Raw genomic sequence first — 24,895 nt, forward strand, 5'->3', positions numbered from 1 at the left:
AATCGGTGCCAGAAACTAGCAGACAGTAGGACGCCGAGTATGCGTAGGTTTAAGAGGGCTACAATTTATTCAACCGGAGCGGGAAACGAGCTCTGGGAACGTACAAGATTACTATATGCCCTTCCGCGCGATAAAATTATACATGATGACGCACGCGCACCCGCATTTAATACAGAGGATCCCGATTTGTCTTCGGTTGTGCAATACGTACTAATGACACGCCGGGCGACCTTGCTGAACTGTGCTGGCGTCTCGCCGGCTATATTTATATGTAAACATGGCATTTATACATTTGGCAGAGTTATATGACAATGTAAACAAAAGCAAAACATGTTCGCTTAGCGATGCTAACTTGTTATTAGGGGGAGTCATTGGCCTATTACTGGCGTGCAGCGCGATAGGCGCGTGGGCTGGTGATCTTGCGAAGCCAGGACTGTTCGTGGAGTATGGAACAAAGCTAGGGTCACGACTCACGACGGCCCTGCGCGGCGCAAGGCCGGTCGATGACCTGACGCCATCGTACCGCACTGTCTGAACCGCCTTTCTTTTATTTCACATTGCACTGATTACATTTAACGAATCGCAAATTTAATTAAACTTGAGTTTTATAATGTATCAATAAATATCAAACAAAAAATTGTTTTACAAGACTTACAAGTTATAAAATAAGAAATCTTGTTATGAATTTTTAAATAAAACCATCACCCTAAATTAATTCATTCAAAAAAATAAAATAATTGATGAGCCTGGATGGATACGCAATCAATAATGTGTACCTATGCTCTACACATGTTTATCTGGTTCTATAAACAAAAAAGTATCACGCAGCCTTGGGAAGGTGTAAATATGTATGTATATATAAAAAGAACAATTAGTACCTCTACCTAGATAGAAGAAAAAATTTTACCTTATTCTTGTTGACGTCCGAATCAATTGACTAACTGCTATGTAATAAGCTTTGAAATCAATCCAATAATGAAATACAGAAGTCGGCGATATCTCATTATTTAGGCCGTTTTTTAAATAATTTATTCGCGCATAGAGCGCGCAGTTCACTATTTCAAACTCAATTTAAAAATCAATACAATCCACTTTGAACCAAAAAAACAATGGTTTTAAAATGAAGACTCGGGCAAGTTATTGGATTGTGGTCTGAGTGACATTTCAATTTATATCAGAAAAATGAATTTTTGTGCACTGTGCGATAAATCCCCAGAATACGGTAGTCAGCATTTTACAAGGACTCAAATTTATAAAACAGCCATTATTTTCTACTAAAAATTTATCGAGCATACGAGGGCACTTAACGCAATGCTTTCTACGTCATAGAAAACGAAACGCACTATTGTTGTGCAATATGCATTAAAATGGAGGCGTTTTGCATTTCATACATAAACGTGAACAAGTTCGCCGAGTATGCGACATAACAATGCTCAATAATCAACGGCATGGCAGTAATGAATTAGCGACTGTCACCAGCAGCGCTTAACGTAATGCCAGATGCATTTGGCATCCATTACCATCACATGACGATAATTACTGTACAAATAGCGCTGAAATGCTTGTCGCGAATATATAACTTACTTTTCATGTCATAAATTAAAATTTTATACGATGTGAAACAGCTTTACTGCCAATGTTGGCTATTCTGCAATTATGAAGTAAATAACTGTTCTTAACTAGGTTTATCAGACTGATAGAAAAGACATTTCAATATCCAAATAAATGTGACTAAAAGACAAATAAAATGCAGTACAAAGAAACGAAACAATTAAACAGATTGCAAAATCGGCCACAATTTTTTGTGCAAACCGGACGTTTCTTTTGCTTGTCAACTCTACGAAGGCTAGACTGAACTACGGTGCTTCGTTGCTTTTTTGAACAGATCATCGACCTACGCGGACTCGTAAATACAATATAATCTACAGATAATTTAAATAAACCGCGTGCTAGTACCTTTTGTTTGGCATAACGGCACTCGCCACAATACCACTTGCGTCGGTCACGGCGCACAGCGTGACAGTCGACATATCATTTGTGGCGGATCTCGTGATAATTGCATTACAAGGCTTTAATGTTTCATATGTGTCTCTTGTGTTGTCATTATACCTCCTTTTAATGGAGATATTAATTCTACTAGATGTAGTCCGTGAATTTGCGGCAGATATATCATATAAGTTATCAAGTCAATTAGTAATTTAATTTTGTAAGAAGAACAAGATAGCCAAATCATAAAAGGTATTGCGATGACTATTCTTTCACAGTTTCAGATAACTGAAACATTGTTTACTTATCTGTTATACAATACTAACGAATCCACTTTCACATTTATAACACTACTTTCTGATCATCAACGTATAATTAGATATGACGCGTTGAGATTCTTATCAAAAGGCACTATATATAAAAAGGTATTAAATTTGCATTACATTTACATGTGAAGAGGAAATTTCCTCGTCAAGTTACTCATTAACAAGTCGAGAAGGTGCCAACAATGTTTTACAATTTAAACAAATCGGCGATAACGTGGCTAATAAAGAAACTTTCGTGGTTTCTATGCATAGGTAATTTGAATTAACATAAGCAATTTAGGAAATAAAGGACGAAAACTTTTCCGATCGATACGATGGCTTTGGTATTCCTGAGTGTGATATGTTTGAATTCATTATCACAATCATGATAATTTATATCTCGAAAACAACAAAATTGATTGAAACTGTAGGTCAAACATATTCATTAGTATTTTGCGGATTGATTATCATGAAATGAGGTTCTACAATTATAAGCTTTGTATCATCTTTACGCGTTCCCGTCGATTAATATACAAATTTATGAACATACCTCTAAACGAAAACGATAAAGAATCCGTCGCAAGCGTGCTTGTTTATATTACAAACAAGATATACAATATAAAAACACATTTGACCAGGTATAAAAATACTCGTATAAAATCGTTTATCATTGCAAAGCACATTGAATTAATTAAAATATAACAAGCGTTATTGAGTAAGGTCGGTCATTCACACAGCCCGTATGCAGCCAATACCAATATTTTGCCTCAAGAGTTTTATATCTATCTGATAAGTGTTAGATAAGATTTATTCAGGAACATCAATATATGTACTACTGCGATAATATTATTATTTAATCCTTAAAGTACTTGATAGGTTTGTAATTATTGTAAACAATTGAAAATAAATCTCGAGGCCTAAGATTATGCGTATATTATTTCTTGAAGTAACTAGTACAAACTACAACATAATGTATTCATAATAGCGAAGTATAATCTCGTAGAAGTAAGTACCTATCGTTCATATAAGTAATGTTCCGCTTCATTAACCAAACTGCTCAGTAATTATAATTTAATTGAGAACCAATCATGTAAATTCAATTAGTGACGCAATATGACACAACTTTGATCTACAACACATCACACATTGAAGTGCAACTACCTATATCATATATATTTTTAGTTTAATTTAGGGCCGATTTTTCAATGCCCAGATAAACAGCTAGATAGACTTTATTCTTCAGTTAACAAAATATTCAATTTTTCAACAGACGAATAGGACGTATCTATCGAATAACTACGTTATTTGAGGAATAAATCTATTTGCCGCTCCAACGGCCAGATAGCGCGCTATTCGACGGTTAGGCGTTTGAGTTGACAATTGATGCGTCAAATTTGGGATATTTTCGTATGTCATAACATAGAGCGTAGAATTATTAACAATTAAACCTCTTTCTATATAATTATTATCAATTAAAATCATATTGAAATTGATGTTTTTGATAGTACTGATGACCATGCCATTGAAAATTTGCCGAACGCTGCCTTTAAGTATGTCGTTTCCATCGTAAAATATATAAATTGAAACACAAATTAAACCAAACTCTTTACTCAAATCAAAACAACAATCAACAATCATAGAAGACAAGAGCAATACAAGACGTGAGTCATAATGACGGTTGTTGACAAATTGCAAGAGTTGACTCTATCCCGCTCTAACCTGACTAATTTAATATGTTTGTTTCGCCACTCCGAGAGCAGAGCTGCCAATATGGAAATATTTGGTCAGATAGTTGTTCATCAAATAAATCACGATTGAAAAATAGGCGAGCCGTTATGAGTTAGATAAATAATTGAATAAATCTATTCGAGGGGTAGATATTAGACTGTTTATCTCGGGATTGAAAAATCGGCCCTTAGTGAATAAAATATCAACAGTTATCAAGAGCTATAATAAGCTCATTTCGAGGTGTCAATTGTTACAAAAAGTCAAATGAATTTGGCTTTTTTTTTAAGATAATCCTCCCGAGGAAGGAGCAAGGAGCTTATAACAAATTTTGGTCAACTCAACCTAAGTCTAATAACGCAGTCAACATACACAAGTAAGAAAAGTAGCAAAGCTCATCAAATACTTTACTATTTAGATTATCCTAACGTTACATTTCAATGAAACAAGATATACCAAGTTTAAATCAGTTCGCAGCGACTAGATTGCCCCAGCGAGTCGGATGGAGACCCGCAAATTGCTCTTACAATTAATTACACGGCAATCCTGTTTGCTGTTAGGCCACGAGCCAAAACGAAAGCTTTGTGAAAAAACATTTAGATTTGCGATTGACCTTGGATTCTTGTGTACTATAGTTAGGTATTATCTACGCTAATACTGCAAATACTAAGAGAAATGTGGCAAAATCTGATCAGTTCCTTGTAATAGATAAACACCAACACTGCTTATCCATTTAGAATACCCTTACACCAGAAGAAAATATTAAATACATAACACATATTATGTAAAGTGAGGTGGACTATATTTTTTTGTTTTTATCGGAAGTCAATTAGGACGGATCCGATTTTTTTTCTGTAACGATATATCTAGGGATGTAACGATACCGATACCGATACCGATATATCGGCCGATATAATCGGCAAGCCGATATATCGGTATCGCCGATAATAAAACAACCGATACCGATATCAAACAATTCAAAAAACCGCGCTCAATGAACGATGCGGGAGGCCGCCCGCGCGTGCGCACTTTGTTTTCTGAAAAAACTACCAATAGTAAACTTTTATTAGGTACTGTGTATGTGTATTACTTAAAGTTTAACTGACTTTGCAAAATAATAATACTAAAATAAATGGTTTTGTTGTTTTTTGATTTGGCATTTTTATTTAAAAGAATACAATTAACAGTTGAGTCTCTGTTAAATGTTGGTAAGTTTTTATGCATAATTCACTATTTATTTTTCTACCAAGCCATCGATATCGGTATCGGTATCGGTATCGCCGATACATTACTACAAATATCGGTATCGGTATCGTATCGGCAAAATCATGTATCGTTACATCCCTAGATATATCATTCCGTATCCTTTAACAATAAATATTGAAAGAACAACCAATTATCGCGCTCGTAGTAATTTCCTGTCAAATATTATCACAAGTCACAAACTAACAGAAAATTGAACCCCTAATTATAGGTAGGGTCGTTAAGATTGTGCACTGCAAGTTATTTATTCGTTTTTAATATGCATTTATCAATGTCTACTTGTGCTTTTAATTAAATTTTGTTTTGCTATTGGATATCTTAGTTAAAATATTGCAGAAACTGATTGCGTTGCAAGTAAAATAACGATCTAAATTTTTTTAATCATGACTAGGGTAAGCTTTATTGCAATTTGAATCTAAATATATTTCAAGTTTTATGCGGGAATGTAAGAAACTACTCAGTTCGGATCGATCTGAAAATTTAATGATAATGCAAATTGAGGTAAGAAGGTATAATTTGCATACAACTTAGTAAATTAATTATTTATATTATGTATGTTAACTTAAAAGCCTTTTATTTAATAGAATTGTTTTCAAATTAATGAAATGTGTTTGTTTGTTTGTTTGTATGTACATACAATTATGCCATAAATTACCAATTCACACCGTCAATATTCTAACCTAAATTACTTTCTCATTTTGGATGAACATATTAAATAACAAATATACCTGGATAGAAACCGTTTTTACTTAACAATGTGTCAGACAAATTTCCTAAAAGCTCTGTGCCTTTGTTTTGTTATTCATAATGATTTTCTCGTTATTAAGTAAAATGCGAATTAGAGCAAGTAACAGTTTTCCTTGCAGCTTATCTTCTGACTTCAAACCGAATCTCTTGATCCTGACATAAATAAGAGATCTACCAGGAAATCCTACATTATCTCCTGTCTTTTTCCTCATGTCAATTCATATCATTTAAATCATACCACATAAATCCCCTCAGCAATTACTGTAAGCGATAATCCAATACGCAAATAGCATAGTATAGTAATTACCTCGCACATTTGCAGTTGAAATAACCTCCGTTCCTTTTCCATTTCATCAGCTATTTCTGCTGGTGTCACCTCACTCCTGATGAGGCCCGCCTCTTTAGCCTGCGACTTCTTTTCTTTCTCAATCTTCAGGTACTTTGACTCATAGTCTTTGGACGCCTTTTCGAATGGCCTTTTGAGATCACCTTTGACGCCCCGCAGGTCACCTTTTAGAAGACTGTCTACGGGGAACATAACTATGTTGTTTATGTTCTGCATCTGCAACAAATAGCTTTGATGAAAAAACAAGTTTATAGGTATTCTGAAGATTAAGTTTTACGGCATATGGTTGATTTTAGAGGAAAAATTTGACCTGAATTGACCTTGAATTAACGTAATCTGCTAAACACAACAGGTCTATAAAGAAAAATCAAGTGATTTTCCTCAAGTTAATTAAGAGCAGCCTTTAGAATGGTTCAGTTCTTTAAATTTGCCCATTGCACAACACGCCAACTTGCATTCCGCGAGTGTCTGTTTCTATCCGAGGTGCGCTAAGACCACAGCCTCTGTGATTGCTACACAACACGTTGATATTCCGTTCTATTCAGCATTAAGTGCACTTACAGAGTAGACGCTTTACTCGTGCAAGTGTTTGGTAATTCCGCCTATTTAAAACAATAGCACCGACCCTGACCGATGCGCAAAAAATGAGTAATCGACACGAACGGGGTATTGAAAATTACCTTGTCTTCGCTTTTTTGCCCCCGCTCGTATTAAGCGATAGTATTAATTTAAGTGGAAATTTTATTCAAAGAGCGCCTATTGTGTAATCATTGAAGCGAACACGTCGATGGCAGACGAGGGCCAAAGAGACAAAGGGTTGAGGCACAATGAAACCCTTCCTGGCCATAGTTCGCCAATGAATATGATACTAATTACGATACTTGGATATTTGAGATGTTTCAATGACTTGACATTGAAAAGTACCGTTCGAAAACTACAAAAAGCTAAAGCACTCGTTGAAGAATATGCATGATTCACCAAATCTGTATACTAATAAATAATATTCCAATCATAGTTATTACTTACAGATGTTTCGTTTAGGGCGTATTTTTATTGATGGATTTTATGACCACATTATCATTGATTATGTTTCAGTGTCTCTTAATACATCAATAGTCATTATTTTAAACGTATGTTGACATGATGCATAAATCCAACTTATTTTAGCGGTAAGTATTGAAAATTGTACAATAGGTAAATTTAACTTCTACGTAGAGTTAGTTATATTTTAAAACATTCGACAACTAAAAGTATTGTTCTACATAATAACCATATCCTTCCGGTTCATAATTCAATAAAGACTACAATAGTCGCTTTGCAGAGGACCACAATTGCTAGACAAAACGATATTTTTCTTTGTAAATGTAATTGGAAACACTTAAAGTACCTGCTTGGTATTACCCCGTTTCTGTGAAATGTGGTATTTCACGACACGGCAATATTGAGGCCCGTATTACTTGTAACAATACGAAGATATCTCCTAAGTACCTATAACTTACATTGTAAGACGCCATAAACACGATTCATTCACTCTTAACAAGATGAAGTGTTCGGTAAAGCAAATTTATACTTTTCTGCCTTGAATAATGAAACAGTCGTATAAAACTAGACTAGAATTCAGTTTGCAAAATTAGCATCAGCAATTGAGTTTTATTATTATCCAAAAAGACATTTATCTGTTCATAATAAAATAAACTCATCGCACTTTTAATAAAAAAGATAACCCTATCAACGATAAATGAGTAATGTAATTTCCACAAAAAGTTCCCGAGATTATATCACACTAATGAAACAATGATAATTGTTATAATTGAAGACACGCGTGCGGTTTATACGTTGCCATTGTATGTAAATCAATGTACATAGAGTTGAGTACATTTTCTATAGTACTGCACGACTTTCTTTGAACAATTTCGTCTTGCACCGGCGAGCTTTAAGGCCTATTCAAACTGGGGAGTTACTTCCCTGGGCAGCCATATCCCGACGTGTACGCGATATTATTCTCTAAGTAATATAATACGAAAGGGACTTAATCGCGTAGCCATTGGGATAACTCTCCGGTTTGAAAAGGCCTTTACTCATTTTCTTATCAAATCACCCAGCGACAGAGGAAGCACGTATAAACGATGGCGCAACCGGAACTGCGGTTCAGTTTGATTTCAATTGTAATAATACCAATGTAAAACCACTTCTCTGATTAAACGTTTAACGAGATTGCAGCAAGAGTGAATTATGATATTTGCTTGCACGATTTTTATAACCAATTTATTTACAACTAGCTTCCGCCCGCGACTCCGTCCGCGCGGATGTCGGTCTTCGCGTGGATGGTTTATTTCTCCATTTTGAGTAACTCTGACAATGACATCTTATAATTAATATCTATTGGACCCAAATACGGCTAGGCCTATAATAATACGCAACGTGTTCGCGGTTCTACAGAACAACGTTTATGAATAAAACTGTAAGAGCAGGCGCGCACGAACAACTTTGTCTCCGCAACTATTTTGTCTCCGCAACTATTGTCTCTCCACCCATGGGCTAGTATGAAAGTGCGCGCACGTAGCGACGCAACTCCCCATACAATTGATGGGAGAGACAAAAAAGTTGCGGAGACAAAGTTGCTCGTGCGCGCTGGCTCTTAAATTAAGATTAATTTTTTTTCTACGTATTTTTCCAGGATAAAAAGTATCCTATTTTACGCCCAGGATAATAAGGTATAATTATACCAAGTTTCATCGAAATCGAACCGGTAGTTTTCACGTGATGTCTTCACATACAGACAGACAGACAGACAAAAATTTTTTTAATCACATATTTGGGTTTGGTATCGATCCAGTAACACCCCCTGCTATTTAATTTTTCAATATTTTCAATGTACAGAAATGACCCTTCTACAGATTTATTATAATATGTAATAGATCTTATAGATCATAGAGATAGGCTATATGTTAGTTCGTAAATAAGTAAAATGTAATAAAAAGCTCCTACTCGTTTCCCTTTATACAGCTTTTATTACGAATTGAATCCAAAACATATCCAGATTGTATCGTAAATAATTTAATCACACTACCATAAACAAATGATTTGAGAATACTCTTATGATTCAAATAAACAATAAACCTATCCATATTAATACAACATTCACTTCCAATGGAACAAAATCGAGTTATCGCGCGATAAATACGAAAATGATAAGCAGGTCGAAGCTCGTTACAAGGACAAAGGAAGCTGATATGTCAAGGGCGGGCCGAGGATTCTGCGCAATCCCGAGAGCCCAGCTTCCAACATACCGACAGAATTTAGAGAGCACTTTACGTCTTATCTACGAAAATCTAACTATAATGATCCTTCAAACTTTTACCCGAGTAGATAGATAGTGAAACGAGCTAATTGCAATAGTGCACTCGTTTATCGCAAGATAACAACGTTTACACAGCAGCGAGATTAAACATATTTATCGCGTACCTGCGTTCACTTCGTGCATTTTCTATGTTTTGCATAATGGCGCTTGTTTTAAAAAATTGGGACGGTATGACCGGTTTCAATATTAGACATCAATCCAAAATCTACAGATTAGCATGAGTTCCTTGTACATCGCTTCCTTATTAAAATGTGTAAGAACGAGAAAACGATCAAAAGTTACCATGCATTCGAAAATTTCTTCAATCCTCAGATTACGGATCAGAGATCGGTATTGATTCCCAGTGTATGACTTTGTCATGTCATACTTGTTGGTATTAATACAAAAATTCAGAGATTGCTGAATTACTTGGCAACACAGCAGGGTCAGATTGTTAGCATTACCCTGACCTATATGCAAGTGGGTGTACACAATCTGTGCGCCCACGCACCTCGTCTGCGTCAGGTCAATCGCTAGAAAACGTATAAAATGTTTTAATGCCTCCGTTATTCCACGAAAGTTTAAAACGAAAATTAAATATATTCCACCGATTGGTTCACGCGATACGGTTGCCATGCTTGTATTTCAACGCAAATAATTTCGCACTAAAACAACTGCGCAATTCGAAATATAATAATTTTAATACATAATATCAGTCCATTTTAAGGAAATGTTTTTAATCATATCGCAAAGTCGAAACACGTACTAAACCAAATTAATTAATAGGCAGCATTATCAGCACAAACCAGGAAAAATCATGCACCATAAATATCAAGCTATTTCAAAAAATCACTCTTCAAACATAATGAGTGACCAAGATTCATTATATTTTTTTAATTATGAACTTGGACACAGATAGGTTCATGTAATAAGGAAGTGAGGCTTCGTAGTATAATTTAGATTTATATCTCGGCGGTCCCTTCAACCGGGTATCTGTGAGACATCCGTCTCGGGATCCCTCAATAACATAATTTCCGCTTGCGAACAACAAGAATTACTTTTAGGTGAAAACTTCAAGGCATTTTATCTGTTCGATGAATCTAGTTATAGTGATATCAGGACTGAAGTATGGAATATACAAGGTAATTTTGAAATGTTTCATGGTGGCAATAGATACAGCTTGTGTAACATCATTTACATATCGAAACAAAGTTATTAGTACAAAACTGTCCGTACATGTGTTTAGTTTATATCAAAATCACCTAGAACAGACACTAGCAGAACACACACACACATCAGAGGAAACAGATGGTTGATGTTGCAAGAAGTAACATTGACATTTCAGAAAACTAAATTGTACATTGTACGATAAAATTGTATATTGATGCAATTTAAACAAACGAATTGCGTGCGTTAGTACCGATTAAAAAACAAATGACGCCATCAACGAACAATCTAATTACATTTTTTTGCTCATAATATTATTCCCTGTAGGATTAGAAAATTTGCGGTATGTTATCACTTAAAACAGATCGTGAACTAACTCCATCCAAACTGAAAACTTTCCATACATTAGCCGACTGCGTCTGCTGTGTCGGAATTATTAAAGGTTTGTGAGAAATACGTTGAGGCACATGGTCTGAAATACAATGTAAATAAATGTAAATATGTTGTTTTTGGGGACACCGGTAAGTATCCTAAATGTACTTCCACCATAGCTCTTAATGGTGTAGATATTGAAAGAGTTAAACAATTTAAATACCTTGGGCATATGCTTACCGATGACCTCCGAGACAATGTGGACATTGAGCGGGAGCGACGAGCTTTGGCGGTTAGAGCCAATATGTTGGCTCGTAGATTTGCTCGTTGTAGTAAGGACGTAAAAATAATGCTTTTTAAGGCGTTCTGTCAGAATCTCTACACGAGCAGTCTATGGGCCAGCTATGCGGATCGATCGCTAAATACTCTTCGTGTCCTGTATAACAATGCCTTCCGAATGCTGTTGAAACTGCCACGCTTCTGCAGCGCCTCCGGGATGTTTGCTCAAGCACACACATCGGATTTCTGGGCCGTCATTCGTAAACAAACAGCTTCTCTTTTAAGGAGAGTGCGGGGCAGTTCCAACAGTATAATAAGGACCATCGCGGAGGATGTAAGTGCGCCCATCATGGGACACTTTGTGCATACACTTGTTGCATCAAAGCGACTTGTCTATGCGTAGAGTGTCCTATGGTGGACTTAGTTAATAGTTATTAGGACTTAGTTTTTAGTTTTTTAGATATAATTATTAACACTAATACTTAGGTTTTTTTTTATTTTACTAACAAAATATGGATCTGCGATATCCGAATTGTATGCAAATAAAAATAAAAAAAATAAAAATTATTCATCCCTACTTCTATTCCATAATGTGCACTAGTTTAAAACTCCAAACAGTCAACGTAAGAAACTCCAACAAAAGATTTCTTAAGACGTAATATAGTGACTAAAACATGCTTTCATTTAATACCATTTATAATTTAGAAAATTCAGGTCGTTCGTAACTAAGCACACAGTAAAACATTTCGCCGTAAACATCACGAGTTCACGCATTCAATTTTACTTTCTTACGATTATCGAGATCAACCGTGAATCAATCTTGAATGAGTTGGTTTGTTGCCGGAAATTGCACTCTTAAAACACACATAAAATAGTATGAGGTTTTATAATGAATAGCAATGCTGTGTTTTCTATTAAGCTCATCGTTGAAACACCATGCAATTTATATGATGGAATATCATCTATCTATTCATCAAGCATGATTTCATCTATAGGTACTCGAATCTTTAAGTTGCATAGATATGAATTGTAAATAAGATGTGAAATAACTTTTATTACCAACGTCACTGACAGTCGTAAAATCATGTAAATTACTATTTACGATTTTGCGCTACCGTAAAAATTGATAACACCTTATCGACTCACATAACTGTTATCCGTTTAAAATATCTAGATGGCTGGTTGAGGTAAATCGCTTTGAAAATTTTACTATGTATAAATAATATATCATGAAATTATCATTGTCGGTCGACGGCCGTAAGTTACCGTTCCGTGCAAACAACTTGAACTGGGGCACATACGAGTAAAGCGAACTGGTAATTTCATTAATATTCACGCTGAAACAATTCTTAAAGAGTTAACAATACTAAAAGTAAAATTTCAATGTTTCAATTGACTGTTAAGTAGGTATAAAAGAGAACATTAAATGAAATCATAAAATGCAAATTTATTTTAAACGAGGCGAGAGGCGATCGAAAAATACTTTCGGATTTATTCTGAATAGAACAAAACGCTCGTCAGGATTTTAACTTTGATACGGTAGAATAAAATTTGCGGATAGAAATTGAAAATTAAAATTAACAAACCCTTCGGGACTTCCACTGGTAATATTCGCGGACTAATAATGTACACATTAAATACTTATTTGTATTAGATTAACTATAACGTTTTTAAAAACATTTGACATGTTTAATAAACAATTTATAATCTAGAAACAGATGTTGTTTAGCTATTAAATGATATCAGGGCCATTATAAAACAATGCAAAACAATAATGGCACGAAGTATTCCAGTTGTGGATGTAGCGGCGGTTGGCGAGGAGTCAAATACACGAATCACAAAGCCAAACGCAGTCAACTATTTTGTATCTACAGCAGTTGTTGAAAATTCTTGCGGGCTGAAATTCTCGCAAATTCGACCTTACATTTCTGCTACAATATTTCATCGTTTATATTTTGATACAGATTTATTAAACGATGCAGCAACTTTGAGATTTATGGAATGCGAAGGAGGGAAATTGTTGTACAAAATATTATTTGTGGACTTACAGTCCATTCTACTTTAAAATATATTGTAGAAAATATCGGACAATTTAGTGGAGAAACAGGATTCTTCTTACAGTAACTTATTACATTTTAAAGTTCAAACAAACACGCGGCTTAGTTTACGCTTCAGTAAATAGTTACATTTACCTTTTCGCCATTAACCTTGCAGCCCTTTAAAACATGAAAACGGCATCTATAAACTCTTTTCTACCATCAACATTTCACCAAGCAACTCTGAACTCACCAATGTTTTCATCAGCGCGGATAGTTCCTTGGTGACGACAGCGAACTTGAAGAACGCCGCCCCGATGTCAGGCTCCGAGTCCTTGCTGAGCGCGTTCCCGCCGAGCCTCTCCAGCGCGCGCGAGAGGTACATCTCGTTGTCCACGTGTGCTGCAAACAATATTTTGTTTATTGTCACACCAACTCCGACAATAGAAAAGGCTTGACGCTCTGACTCCAATTAAGCTTTTCCACCAATAATGTGCGAGGATGTAACGCTAAACGCCCCAGACTTAAAATTAAATGAAGCGATACGATTGATTATTTACAAACACAATCCTCGCTACACATTCTCGCACATTATTGGTTGAAAAACACCATAACTTTGTAAAAATTGAGGATGATTTATGACAGTGTAGATTTAAATTAATTCCAACAAATATCAAACCGTGCTTCCATCCTGCCTTAAATGTGTGAATTTGAGTGCAATTTTATTTGAAAATGCTATAGTTAACTCAGTCCCCTATTCACAAATTAATAAACTCTTCAAGGCACTGCCTGCGAGACAGAATTCAATCCAATAAGAGATAAGAGGTATCTAGCAATTGAAACGACTTTAAAAGGAATTATCCATGCTTTGTTACGAATGCACAGCGCCGGCTTACTCTACAAGATAGAGGATAAAATATAGTCGCGTTATTTGCTAAAGGGTACTGTTTCACAACGCGGACGTCCCTCGTCCAGCACTAATTATTTTTAAGCCAGATAAACTCGCCAAAGTAATTGTTAGCGAATCCTCTTCTAAATTATTAAAACGTATAGAAATGTTCGTTATTAAAGTGAGCTTACTTAAAGTATCATGAAACTCTACATTTATTAATGCAAATTCAAATACAAATCAGCAGTAGAAACATTTCATCTTCACTTAAAGGAATCATGCGATTGAAAAACAGGATCAAGAAGATTATCTCACCAACACCATATCAATATCTAACCTCATAGTCTTATAAATATTTAATCTACACGTTTTTGCTCATAGCCGTAATATATCCCTAACCATACTGCATAAACATTAAACATATTGGCCAAAGGGATCATAATATTTACATTAAGCAATAAATTTTTATTTTCATCTACATTCCTTGGGTTATAATATTAACATTTACATTCTAGGGGAAATACACACTCCAGCAACGTCCGTGTCACAGCTTACATTTGGTTAACTCAATGCGCCCAACATCCACAGAATATTAAATGCATCCATCACTTTCAATTTTTCCGCTAGGCTCGTACTCTTTAACAGACCACTTTGTATGGATTAACGCAAGCTGCTTTTAATCAACACGAAATCCCCGAAAATGAAAGCTACGTGGCTATTATTATTTTATGCAAACATGTTTTTATGAGCAGCGGGAACTATTTTTTGTGGACTAGCTTTTACGGTGCCAGTTGTAGTAAAATAAGCTACGTCCGTTGGTTTGTAAGGCTTTTGTGTAAATATTTTTTTGAATACATGTTATATATTTATAGCTCAGCTAAATAAAACGAACACTTACTTCAAATTGATAGCAATATGTTTAAATTCAAAGTCATAAAAAAAATGTTTCACACAGCTCAATATATTCAATAATTTCTCACATTGGCTGCTCTAAACATGGAGCATATTGGATCTAAGATAAGCCCCCATAATAAAATATTCATATTCAAGAACAATATCCCCTATTCAATATGAGCACGTGCGAGCCGATACTCGTTCCGATAAACCACAAAGAGATACAAATGGAAGAAACGCCTTCGTTTCTTGGAAGACTTCCAAGGGTGGGCCATAAACGATGTTATATTGGCAGCGTTTAAAGATATACTGTGTACATTTTAAAGCACGTTTTTGGACAAACACGTTAGTAAAATGATTACCGAATGATTGTTTTATCGGTAAAATATCAGGTTTATCTTTTGTGAAAAAAACCCATGCATGTAAATCGCTTGTGAGTACATATTTCATATTGCATGCAGTGATGGATAAAAATAATGCGACCGGCATTTGTGTATGTAAGATGGGATATAAATATAAATTATAAACAAATTCGGTTGAAGCAACTAGTATTCTCACACCAATTTTTCACAAATCGTTTAACCAATAAGCTGGTTAAAAATAAAAATCATTAAATATGTAAATGACTTAAAAAGTAAACAGTAATTATCGTCATTTACTGCTTAGATAAGTAAAGGTATTTTTAATTTTAGGAAGTCACGACATGTTTTCTACCACCTTACTCATCTTAAGCTCTAATGCCGAACATTCTAGAACTGCATCACAAAGGTAACCCCTACCTACCGGGCGTGCAACGTATCGTTTTGCTTTTTGCGCGAGTGACGACCTTGCGCAGCTGCGGCAGTCGAAACCCGCGCGACCAGTTTCGACCAACCCGTAAACAAAACCTAGCACGCGATGGAATTACAAGTCAATAAACTCCTTTAATGGTCCGATCCGAAGAAACGGAAAAGGGAAAGTGGTTATTTTTTTCTACATTATCTATGGAGGTTTTACATTATCGAGCTGCACGAAATGTAGGTCAGGTGAACTCTCGCTAATAGGACACAATTTGAGACGAATATATTATTATCATTTACTGATTCGAGCTCTAATAAGCTCGTTTTCAAATGCAATAATATCTTTTTGGATTCATTTCAAAAGTTATAATACTACTTCTATGTTATACAAATATCACAATCTAAATGAATAATGTCTGTTGTGATCATTATAACAAACAAATCTGTTAGTGTCTGGTCTGGTGAAAGATAACAACAGGTTCATTCATAACATTTTACCTTTCGAAGTGCGTATTTGCTTTATCATGTTTACAATATTTGTAGCTCACATTTAAAACATAATAGAGAAGAAAAAGTGCATGGTAGAAAGTCAAAGGTCATTTCTTAGTTTGTTCAGATGAAAGTGATTAAAACCTGTTATTGCTATACGCAATTTGCATGATAAGATCAACGTTTCCATCGGTATGCGACATGCGTACAATACTTTTCATTAGTATTAAACTGCTTATTACCGGATAGATATAGAGACCGATCATCATCATTCATCCACAATCATTTATCTATGATTGTATTAATTAAAGAACGCGTAAGAAACTTTCCAGTCCCTACGGCGAGTAGCGCCTTATTTGGTCGCTTTTCTCTGTATAATATGTGGAATTTGTAATTTAATCCAACCTAGAACACAAGTAGCGATCTCGAGCGTGCTAAACCAGACGTCGACCCACTTTCCTTCGGTGACACGTGAAGGGAAACTTACTCGGACCTTAGTGGACCTTTTCGTAGTAAAGGTTAATTTTAAGCCCTCTAATATTTTTATTAGTAAAACAATCATACTGTTTACTGGTTAAAACAAGTCGTAGAGATCTCATTTCAATATAATAAAAATTGTTTGTATATTTTTTACAGCCGCCAACAATGTCTAATTTAGGTTGGTTAAGTAGGTTAACAAGTTAAGTTTCAAGAGCTTTCTGCTTTAAAAAACATTTAACATAAAATATATTACTATTCATAAAAGTGTCTCTTTTCAAACTATATTCGAATTTCGTTTTAATTGGCTTGCCTGAATAGTCTAGTAGTAAACAGAGCATGATGTTTCTCCAATTTATATACTTTATCCTAATATCAAATTACTTAATATTTTTTAAAGTAATAAAAAAAAGATTTCTGAAATAAAATTAGGAAAATTTGAAACGACTTTCAAAAGTATACAAAACATGAACGCTACTAAAAGATGATGACATGTCGTAATAATAAAGCAAACGGTGAAAGTTTTTTATCACCAGATGCTGCCAAAGTGTAACAGGTATATTTTACCAACATGGCCGATATCACAGACTCTGACAAACACTGACCGTAATGTATAGCAATTTTTTATACTACGTAAGTAGGTACGTAGTGCGTAAATTTGTCTTGCATTATTGATTGAAATTAATAATAAATTGGAAAATTATCCACGTACATAGAAGAGAGATAACTCCTTTATCCTTCGGAAGACCTACTACTACCTACTAGGTACTAGCTATTACTTAGGTACAAGTACAATCAAAGACAATGTGAAGACGACAACGTAGGTACATATATTACGATTTACGTAATATTCTACCAAAGTCGCGTTACGATATACCTATTCTATCTAACGATGTTCAATGTATTCTATAAAGCCTGTGGCTGAAACCTATTGTGTCAGTATTTAGGTCATTCCATTTCGTCAGTGTAACAAAATTCAGTCGGAATAAATACAATGTAGTTTTTCCAATTGCTTTTATAACGTTGAATGTGGAATTTGAAATCAATGTAAAAACCGTTCTTTGTTCGTCTTTTAGATAAGATGTCGTACGGTATCAAGGTACCGGGTACGGTATTACGCACAGTATCTACATATTTTAATTCTCTATCTCTAAAGTTTTGTAACATTATGTTTCTACATACTAATTACAAAGTTCAGACATACCGTCTGTATTGCGGTACAAAGTTTAGATGTTAGGTTAGGGTCAATGAATTAACCGTGAATGTCCCTATGGACTGACCCATCTATCAAATCTAATGTCTGACCACATAAACCCTCCCTCATCTTCAATTTACGACAACAATATAAATTGTATACAAAGAAGTCGGATAAAAAGGCACATTACATTTAATTTTCCGAGCAGAAAGATAAATCACCCAAAAGGAAATCAATAGAGAGAGTATTCAAATGCCGAACTAGTGTCTGGGCTATTTTAAGCAGCCAAGATACTTCCGAAACTATTTTGGTGCAATATCGTGTCGTCCGAGGAACGGAGCTTAAACATCTCGATATAGCATATCGTTTTAGTCCAAAGGAATTCCTACCGACACGTCTCGTTGGCGACACGGATGTTCTTTATGTTTGGAATACCACGCGCGACCGAAATATCTTATGTCTATTATTCTTCATCATAATATTTAATATTATGATGAAGAATAATACCGCACAGGTGAGGAGTACTGGGGTACTGTGGCAGTATGAGCACAGTATTACAATCCATACTAATATTATAAATGCGAAAGTAACTCTGTCTGTCTGTCTGTTACTCAATCACGCCTAAACTACTGAACCAATTTGCATGAAATTTGGTATGGAGATATTTTGATACCCGAGAAAGGACATAGGCTACCTTTTATTGCGAAATATGTACCACGGGCGAAGCCGGGGCTGACCACTAGTATTTAATATCATAATGATAATAGAAATATTATTGAAAGATATTTTTATTAGTATCATGAAGTTAAGTGCATTTTACGTTCAATAAAATATCCGTCCCCAGTTAAATTAATGTAAAAACTAAAAATCATTAACATCCATTGTTTCATGTTCCTATATGTACTTAACTAACTAAGGCTCATTGTTTAGGTTAAATAACTTACCATTTCCAGAATTGTGGATCGCCTTTATCGCCTTTTTGAGTTTCGCTAGGCCGTCTCGATCGAAATCCAGAGTCTGCAACCAATTGATTTGTTTTAAAGGTAACCAAAGCAATAAGAGTATAGGATAATATTTTGACCTGGGTATCTTCTCAGTAATATTTCAAATTGCAAAGCAATTTATATTCAAATACATATTATGCGCGCTGCTGCACACTCCAACCATCATGACTTGACCTTGTTTTTTATCAATGCCTCTGATATAAAGAGTTCACAATAGGACCCACGAGCCATTCAATTCCGATGCGCAACAAACATCTGCCGCACCAGCCGGCAATTAATCAGTACCCCTCGAAATTGAGCAACCAGGACCAAACTTAAATAAAACTCACTTTATTTCCAGCTCCACTTACTTAATAATAAACATTGCCCTTTTAACGATACGTGCCTTTGAGAATATCCGACGCTTTTAGTTTGAGAGTGGCTAAAAATGAGTATGGTTATAGAGAAAGTTGATAAATTAGTTATTAGGTTAACACAAATTGCCGACGGTATTCTGTTTATATATATTTAAACACACCCAAAATAATTTGCCAACCGTTGGTTTGAAAAAATAATTCGCCAAAAGTATATGTAAAATGTAATTAGTTACTCTTGAATTACACTAAAATTTTATCAAATAACTGTCAAATAAATACGTTTTATAAAACTGCATCTCTATCATCTCTATCCTTTAATATCCGATATGACGAGAGAATTAATAATTATAATAAAAACCTTAAGCGATTCCGTCTAAAGATCAGTAAAAAAATAAAAATATTATAAGGCAAAGCTGTCGCTGTCGCGGGCTTATTAAAATCGCATTATAAATTGTGTCACAAGCATTCTCTGTAACGTATCAAGCTGTTTATATTATTTTTTGTTCCTTCACGACTTTCCTAGTTCTACAGGTTTACGCAAGCCGCACCCTTATAAGGCAGTCGTCTGCTTACAATTGGGTCACGAAGACGCACATTCTTTGCACATCGAGTAAAGACAACAATAAAGTAGCGATCGCTATAATACACAATGGCATATAAATGTAAACAACAAATAAACAGCGTGTCTCATTGTTATTAAGTCGTTGAGAGTACCATAACAAGACCATAACAGAGTTGTAAAATGATACTATGATTTTTAGACCATAATATATTAAGTTACGTGTGTTGTTTTATGAATCATCTGAATAAATGATAGAGACGCACTTGGCTCTCATGATAATAAGTAATAACGTAATAATTATTATCAACTGAAATAAAATGAACAAAACTTTTGCTCCGTTTCAAGTCCTTATCACGTCGCGTATGTGTGCGTTTAACCATGAAATCGCTAATTGTACTACAATTGCAACTGATTTACTACTACAAATTATTATCCGTAACGAAAAAGGATGTAGTAGACAATTCTTAAAATACAAAAGAAATAAAAGCTGATACAATTTAAAAAGGAATGCATGTTAAAATATTTTAAAATAGAGATTGCGTACTTAATACAATATTGAGTGAGTTATTCGTTGTTTAATTTGCATTTTATATCCAGGAAATGACGTTTAAAAATATTCAGAGCTCGAAATTAGATCATCGAGTCTTTAAATTAAATCTGTTATATTTTAGAAGCCTTTAATAAAATGCTATTTATGTTTACATTCCTCACAATAATTAACAAGAAAAAATATAAACAAAGACATGCTGCACACGCGGAAGTATTTTCGCGAAACAAAACAATGGGTTACTCAAGATTTAACGACACAGTTTACTGATATAAACACAAATACATAATATTATAATCACCATAATTATCATTATTATTAATGGCATATTGTATTAAAACTGTTTGTGTTGTGTACGTATAATAAATACATAATAATGTTTTGTAACTGAACTGTGTAGGAACAAGAGTTACACATCGACTTCCTCTCACGACTATGACTCATTTCAATGCAATTACCGAACTTTTATACGCACTTGATCTTGGCATTTGACTCATGCGAAGATTTTTTATATTATGCTTGATAAGTTGTATTTACTGTTGTTAAGTTTAATGTTGATCTGATAATCATAAAATTGAATATTGTTTACTAACGTTGCGGTGTAACCATGGTGTAACTTTTAATACCTATTCTATTAAATGCACACTATGCGTAAATGTATGAGCTATTTTGTTGTTTAATTTAATTATAATTCATTGTCAATCCAGGCGAAGTCGGGCCAAGAGGCTCGTATCAAATATCAAAATTACAGGTTGCAGTGGTCGAAAGCAAATAATTTTATCAAACCAAGTGGAAAGTAAATGAAAACACAACACAAACGAGTATGTCGGAATATATTAATTTGATAGCGAAAGCCGTTGACCTTGTAACCCGAGGCGATGTCGAGTTCTGGTTGCACTCTTTGTACGAGCTGAACGTATCACATGTCGATAAGTACCATTAAATTCTTACGAGCATCATCATAATAGGATAGTCGGGATAAGTCATTCGACTAAACAAAGGCGCGTAACTCTCGAGTCTTGACCACATGAGTAGAAACCGTCTTTCTACTCATGTGTCTTGACTATCGAGTTTCGACTTGCACTAATGATGTTTAGAAATATTTATGAGAATACATTTTAAAAGTATTTCTTTAGTTTAGTACTAACATGTATTTAGTTTTAACATGTAGCCTGCTGATGGTGAGGTGATTAGTTTTTTACAGACCTAGATTCACAAGGTTGCAATAATCACTTCTGCTGTAATATACACCTAGGTAGGTACTTCAATTCGTAAAAATCATGAATATATAACATACAGAATTTTATGAGCAAAAGTTGATTGTTATTATTTAAAAAGATAATGCTGCAATTGAGTAGGTCTCAATTGAGTAGGTCTCGATGTATTTGAATTTCGTTAAATATTTAAATAATTTCAAGCAATTGAATTGTTTAAGGTCATAATGTAATAAATGCAGAATCAGGCTGTGGATAACTTAGTAGTCATTTTCTTTGCAATAAACATTTAAATTCAACAAAAAATACTCTAGAGACTGTTAAGACACTTTAAACATAATAAATTAAATGATTAAAGGTATATTGGGAGTTTCACAGTATCATCATAATCAGCCCATACATACTCCCACTGCAGGGACATGGGCCTCCTATAATACGGGTTCGTTTCACAATATAGGTACATCTATTTTATATAGTTCATGTGCGTTATCGGACCACAATTTCATATATTATGTCTCCACAGTGGTTGAACATAAGATGATTTGCAGTCAAAACAGTCAATTCAAATTTTAGTAATCTATCAGAGGATGAATTATATGAGCCTGAAAAGCCACATTGGAGTCATATTCAACATTGAAGAGTTGAGTACATCACTACATAGTATAAAACAAAGTCGCATTCCCTGTCCCTATGTCCCTATGTCCCTTTGTACGCTTAAATCTTTGAAACTACGCAACGGATTTTGATGCGGTTTTTCTTAATAGATAGAGTGTTTCAAGAGGAAGGTTTATATGTATAATAACATCCATTAAATAGTGGAGAAGTACTGTTATTTTTGAGCTTTCTAATGTGATGTCGTAAAAAATTACATTTTTTCCGCTTACATTGCAAACGCAGGCTGAACCCTACGAGTTTTATCAAAATAATGTACTAAGTATTATACACATTGAAAAGGTCTATAGAAAAGTCCGCGATGGTATATGTCTATCTCTTATGGATAACCCACAATAACTTTTTTTTGTCATTTACTTTTTACGACAAATAATGGCTAATTTTCGATGCGATTTTAACCAATACAGCATTAATCCTTAACCAATTAAATACCTTCAATACATTGTTCATTTAATATAGATCTATATGGGCCTTTACACCGTATGATTTAAGTGAATATTTTCGAAGATATTACAGATTTAAAAATTGCGGGACGTAGCATTTGCAGCGGTACCGGCCAGCCGCCCGGCTATATACCTATTTTATACCCGTGTGCGAAGACGGAGCGGGCCGCTATTTTTTTATATACAACGTTCACAGTTTTCCTGTAGTTTATTTAGTATCAGCATTGCACCCGTGCGAAGCCGGGGCGGGTCGCTAGTAATTTTATAAAAAAGAGAAAGTAAGACATAAGTCAGGTTATTGCTGCTTATAAATAAACACAATACTTTCACATGATCTTAAATTTTACAATACATAATATTGTCTTATCATTATTCTGTATTTTATAATTTTCATTTTTAAATCGAACTGTGTATCACAATTTGTTCAAACTCTCAAATATATACTTACTAGCTTTCCGCCCACGGCTTCGCCCGCGTTTTCAAAGAAAAACCCGTTCCCGTAGGATTTCGGGGATAAAACCTATCCTATGTCCTTTCTCGGGTATCTAAATATCTCTATACCAAATTTCATGCAAATTGGTTCAGTAGTTAAGGCGTGATTGAGTAACAGACAGACAGACAGAGTTACTTTCGCATTTATAATATTAGTATGGATAAGTAATATTCAACAAGATACAATTATAGTTTTTGCAAAACATGATTAAATTTTTTATTACAAAGCTAAAGGGCAGGAAAAATTAATGGAAATATGTATATTGAGGAATGGGATGAATTGACTTAACTATGCAAATGTTTTAATATTTCCTATTTTTTAAACGACTACAAAAAAAGGAGGTTCTCAATTCAACACATACCTATACATATTTTTTTTAATAGATGGTCCCTAAATATATATTTAAAGTTATGTACATGATACTGTTGTTTTGTTTAAATCAAGTCTTTGTATTATTACCTAATGATAGCCTTACTACCTGTTTTAAAGAATTTTTGAGACTGTTTGATTTTGAGCATAATTAAAACATTAAAATAAATAAATATGTATAGGCAGAATAAATAGCAAACAGAGAACAAAATTGTAACCTGGAGGAATGCTGATAATACCATTGCAGGATATTTTTCTAGAAATGTATGTAGCATTACTTCTTTATTTTATTCATATTAATACACATTATTCATCTTTTGAATACAAAATATGTGGATAACTGTACCTAATATAAATTAAATAACTTTACTATGTAAAATAGCACTGTTGTTTTAGGATAGGATGAAATGTAATATTATAATATAATATTCACATAATCACTACATAGTATAAAACTAAGTCGCTTTCCCTGTCCCTATGTCCCTATGTCCCTATGTCCCTTTGTACGCTTAAATCTTTGAAACTACGCAACGGATTTTGATGCGGTTTTTTTTAATAGATAGAGTGATTCAAGAGGAAGGTTTATATGTATAATAAGATCCATTAAGTAGTGGAGAAGTACTGTTATTTTTGAGGTTTCTAATGTGATGTCGTAAAAAATTACATTTATTCCGCTTACATTGCAAACGCAGGCTGAACCCTACGAGTTTTATCAAAATAATGTACTAAGTATTATACACATTGAAAAGGTCTACAGAAAAGTCCGCGATGGTATATGTCTATCTCTTATGGATAACCCGCAATAACTTTTTTTTGTCATTTACTTTTTACGACAAATAATGGCTAATTTTCGAAGCGATTTTAACCAATACAGCATTAATCCTTAACCAATTAAATACCATGGATACATTGTTCATTTAATATAGATCTATATGGCCCTTTACAC

General features: G+C 34.4%; 1 protein-coding gene across 2 annotated transcripts in view; it reads right to left on the reverse strand.

Moving 5' to 3' along the window:
- Positions 1 to 24,895, reverse strand: part of Asap (ArfGAP domain of ASAP) — a 45,475-nt gene that overhangs the window by 19,570 nt on the left and 1,010 nt on the right. For both annotated transcript variants that reach the window (XM_090102628.1, XM_090102627.1), the window contains exons 2-4: positions 19,234 to 19,306; positions 13,820 to 13,968; positions 6,334 to 6,588 (exon numbers count right to left, since the gene is read on the reverse strand). In XM_090102628.1, the coding sequence (XP_089958754.1) occupies positions 6,334 to 6,588; positions 13,820 to 13,968; positions 19,234 to 19,306 (477 nt within the window). The remainder of the gene's footprint in view (positions 1 to 6,333; positions 6,589 to 13,819; positions 13,969 to 19,233; positions 19,307 to 24,895) is intronic.

The sequence above is a fragment of the Colias eurytheme genome, chromosome 6 (assembly GCF_061535395.1).
Source record: "Colias eurytheme isolate Ceu_HAF_F1 chromosome 6, ilColEury1 Martin Lab GWU primary, whole genome shotgun sequence".
Lineage (NCBI taxonomy): Eukaryota > Metazoa > Arthropoda > Insecta > Lepidoptera > Pieridae > Colias > Colias eurytheme.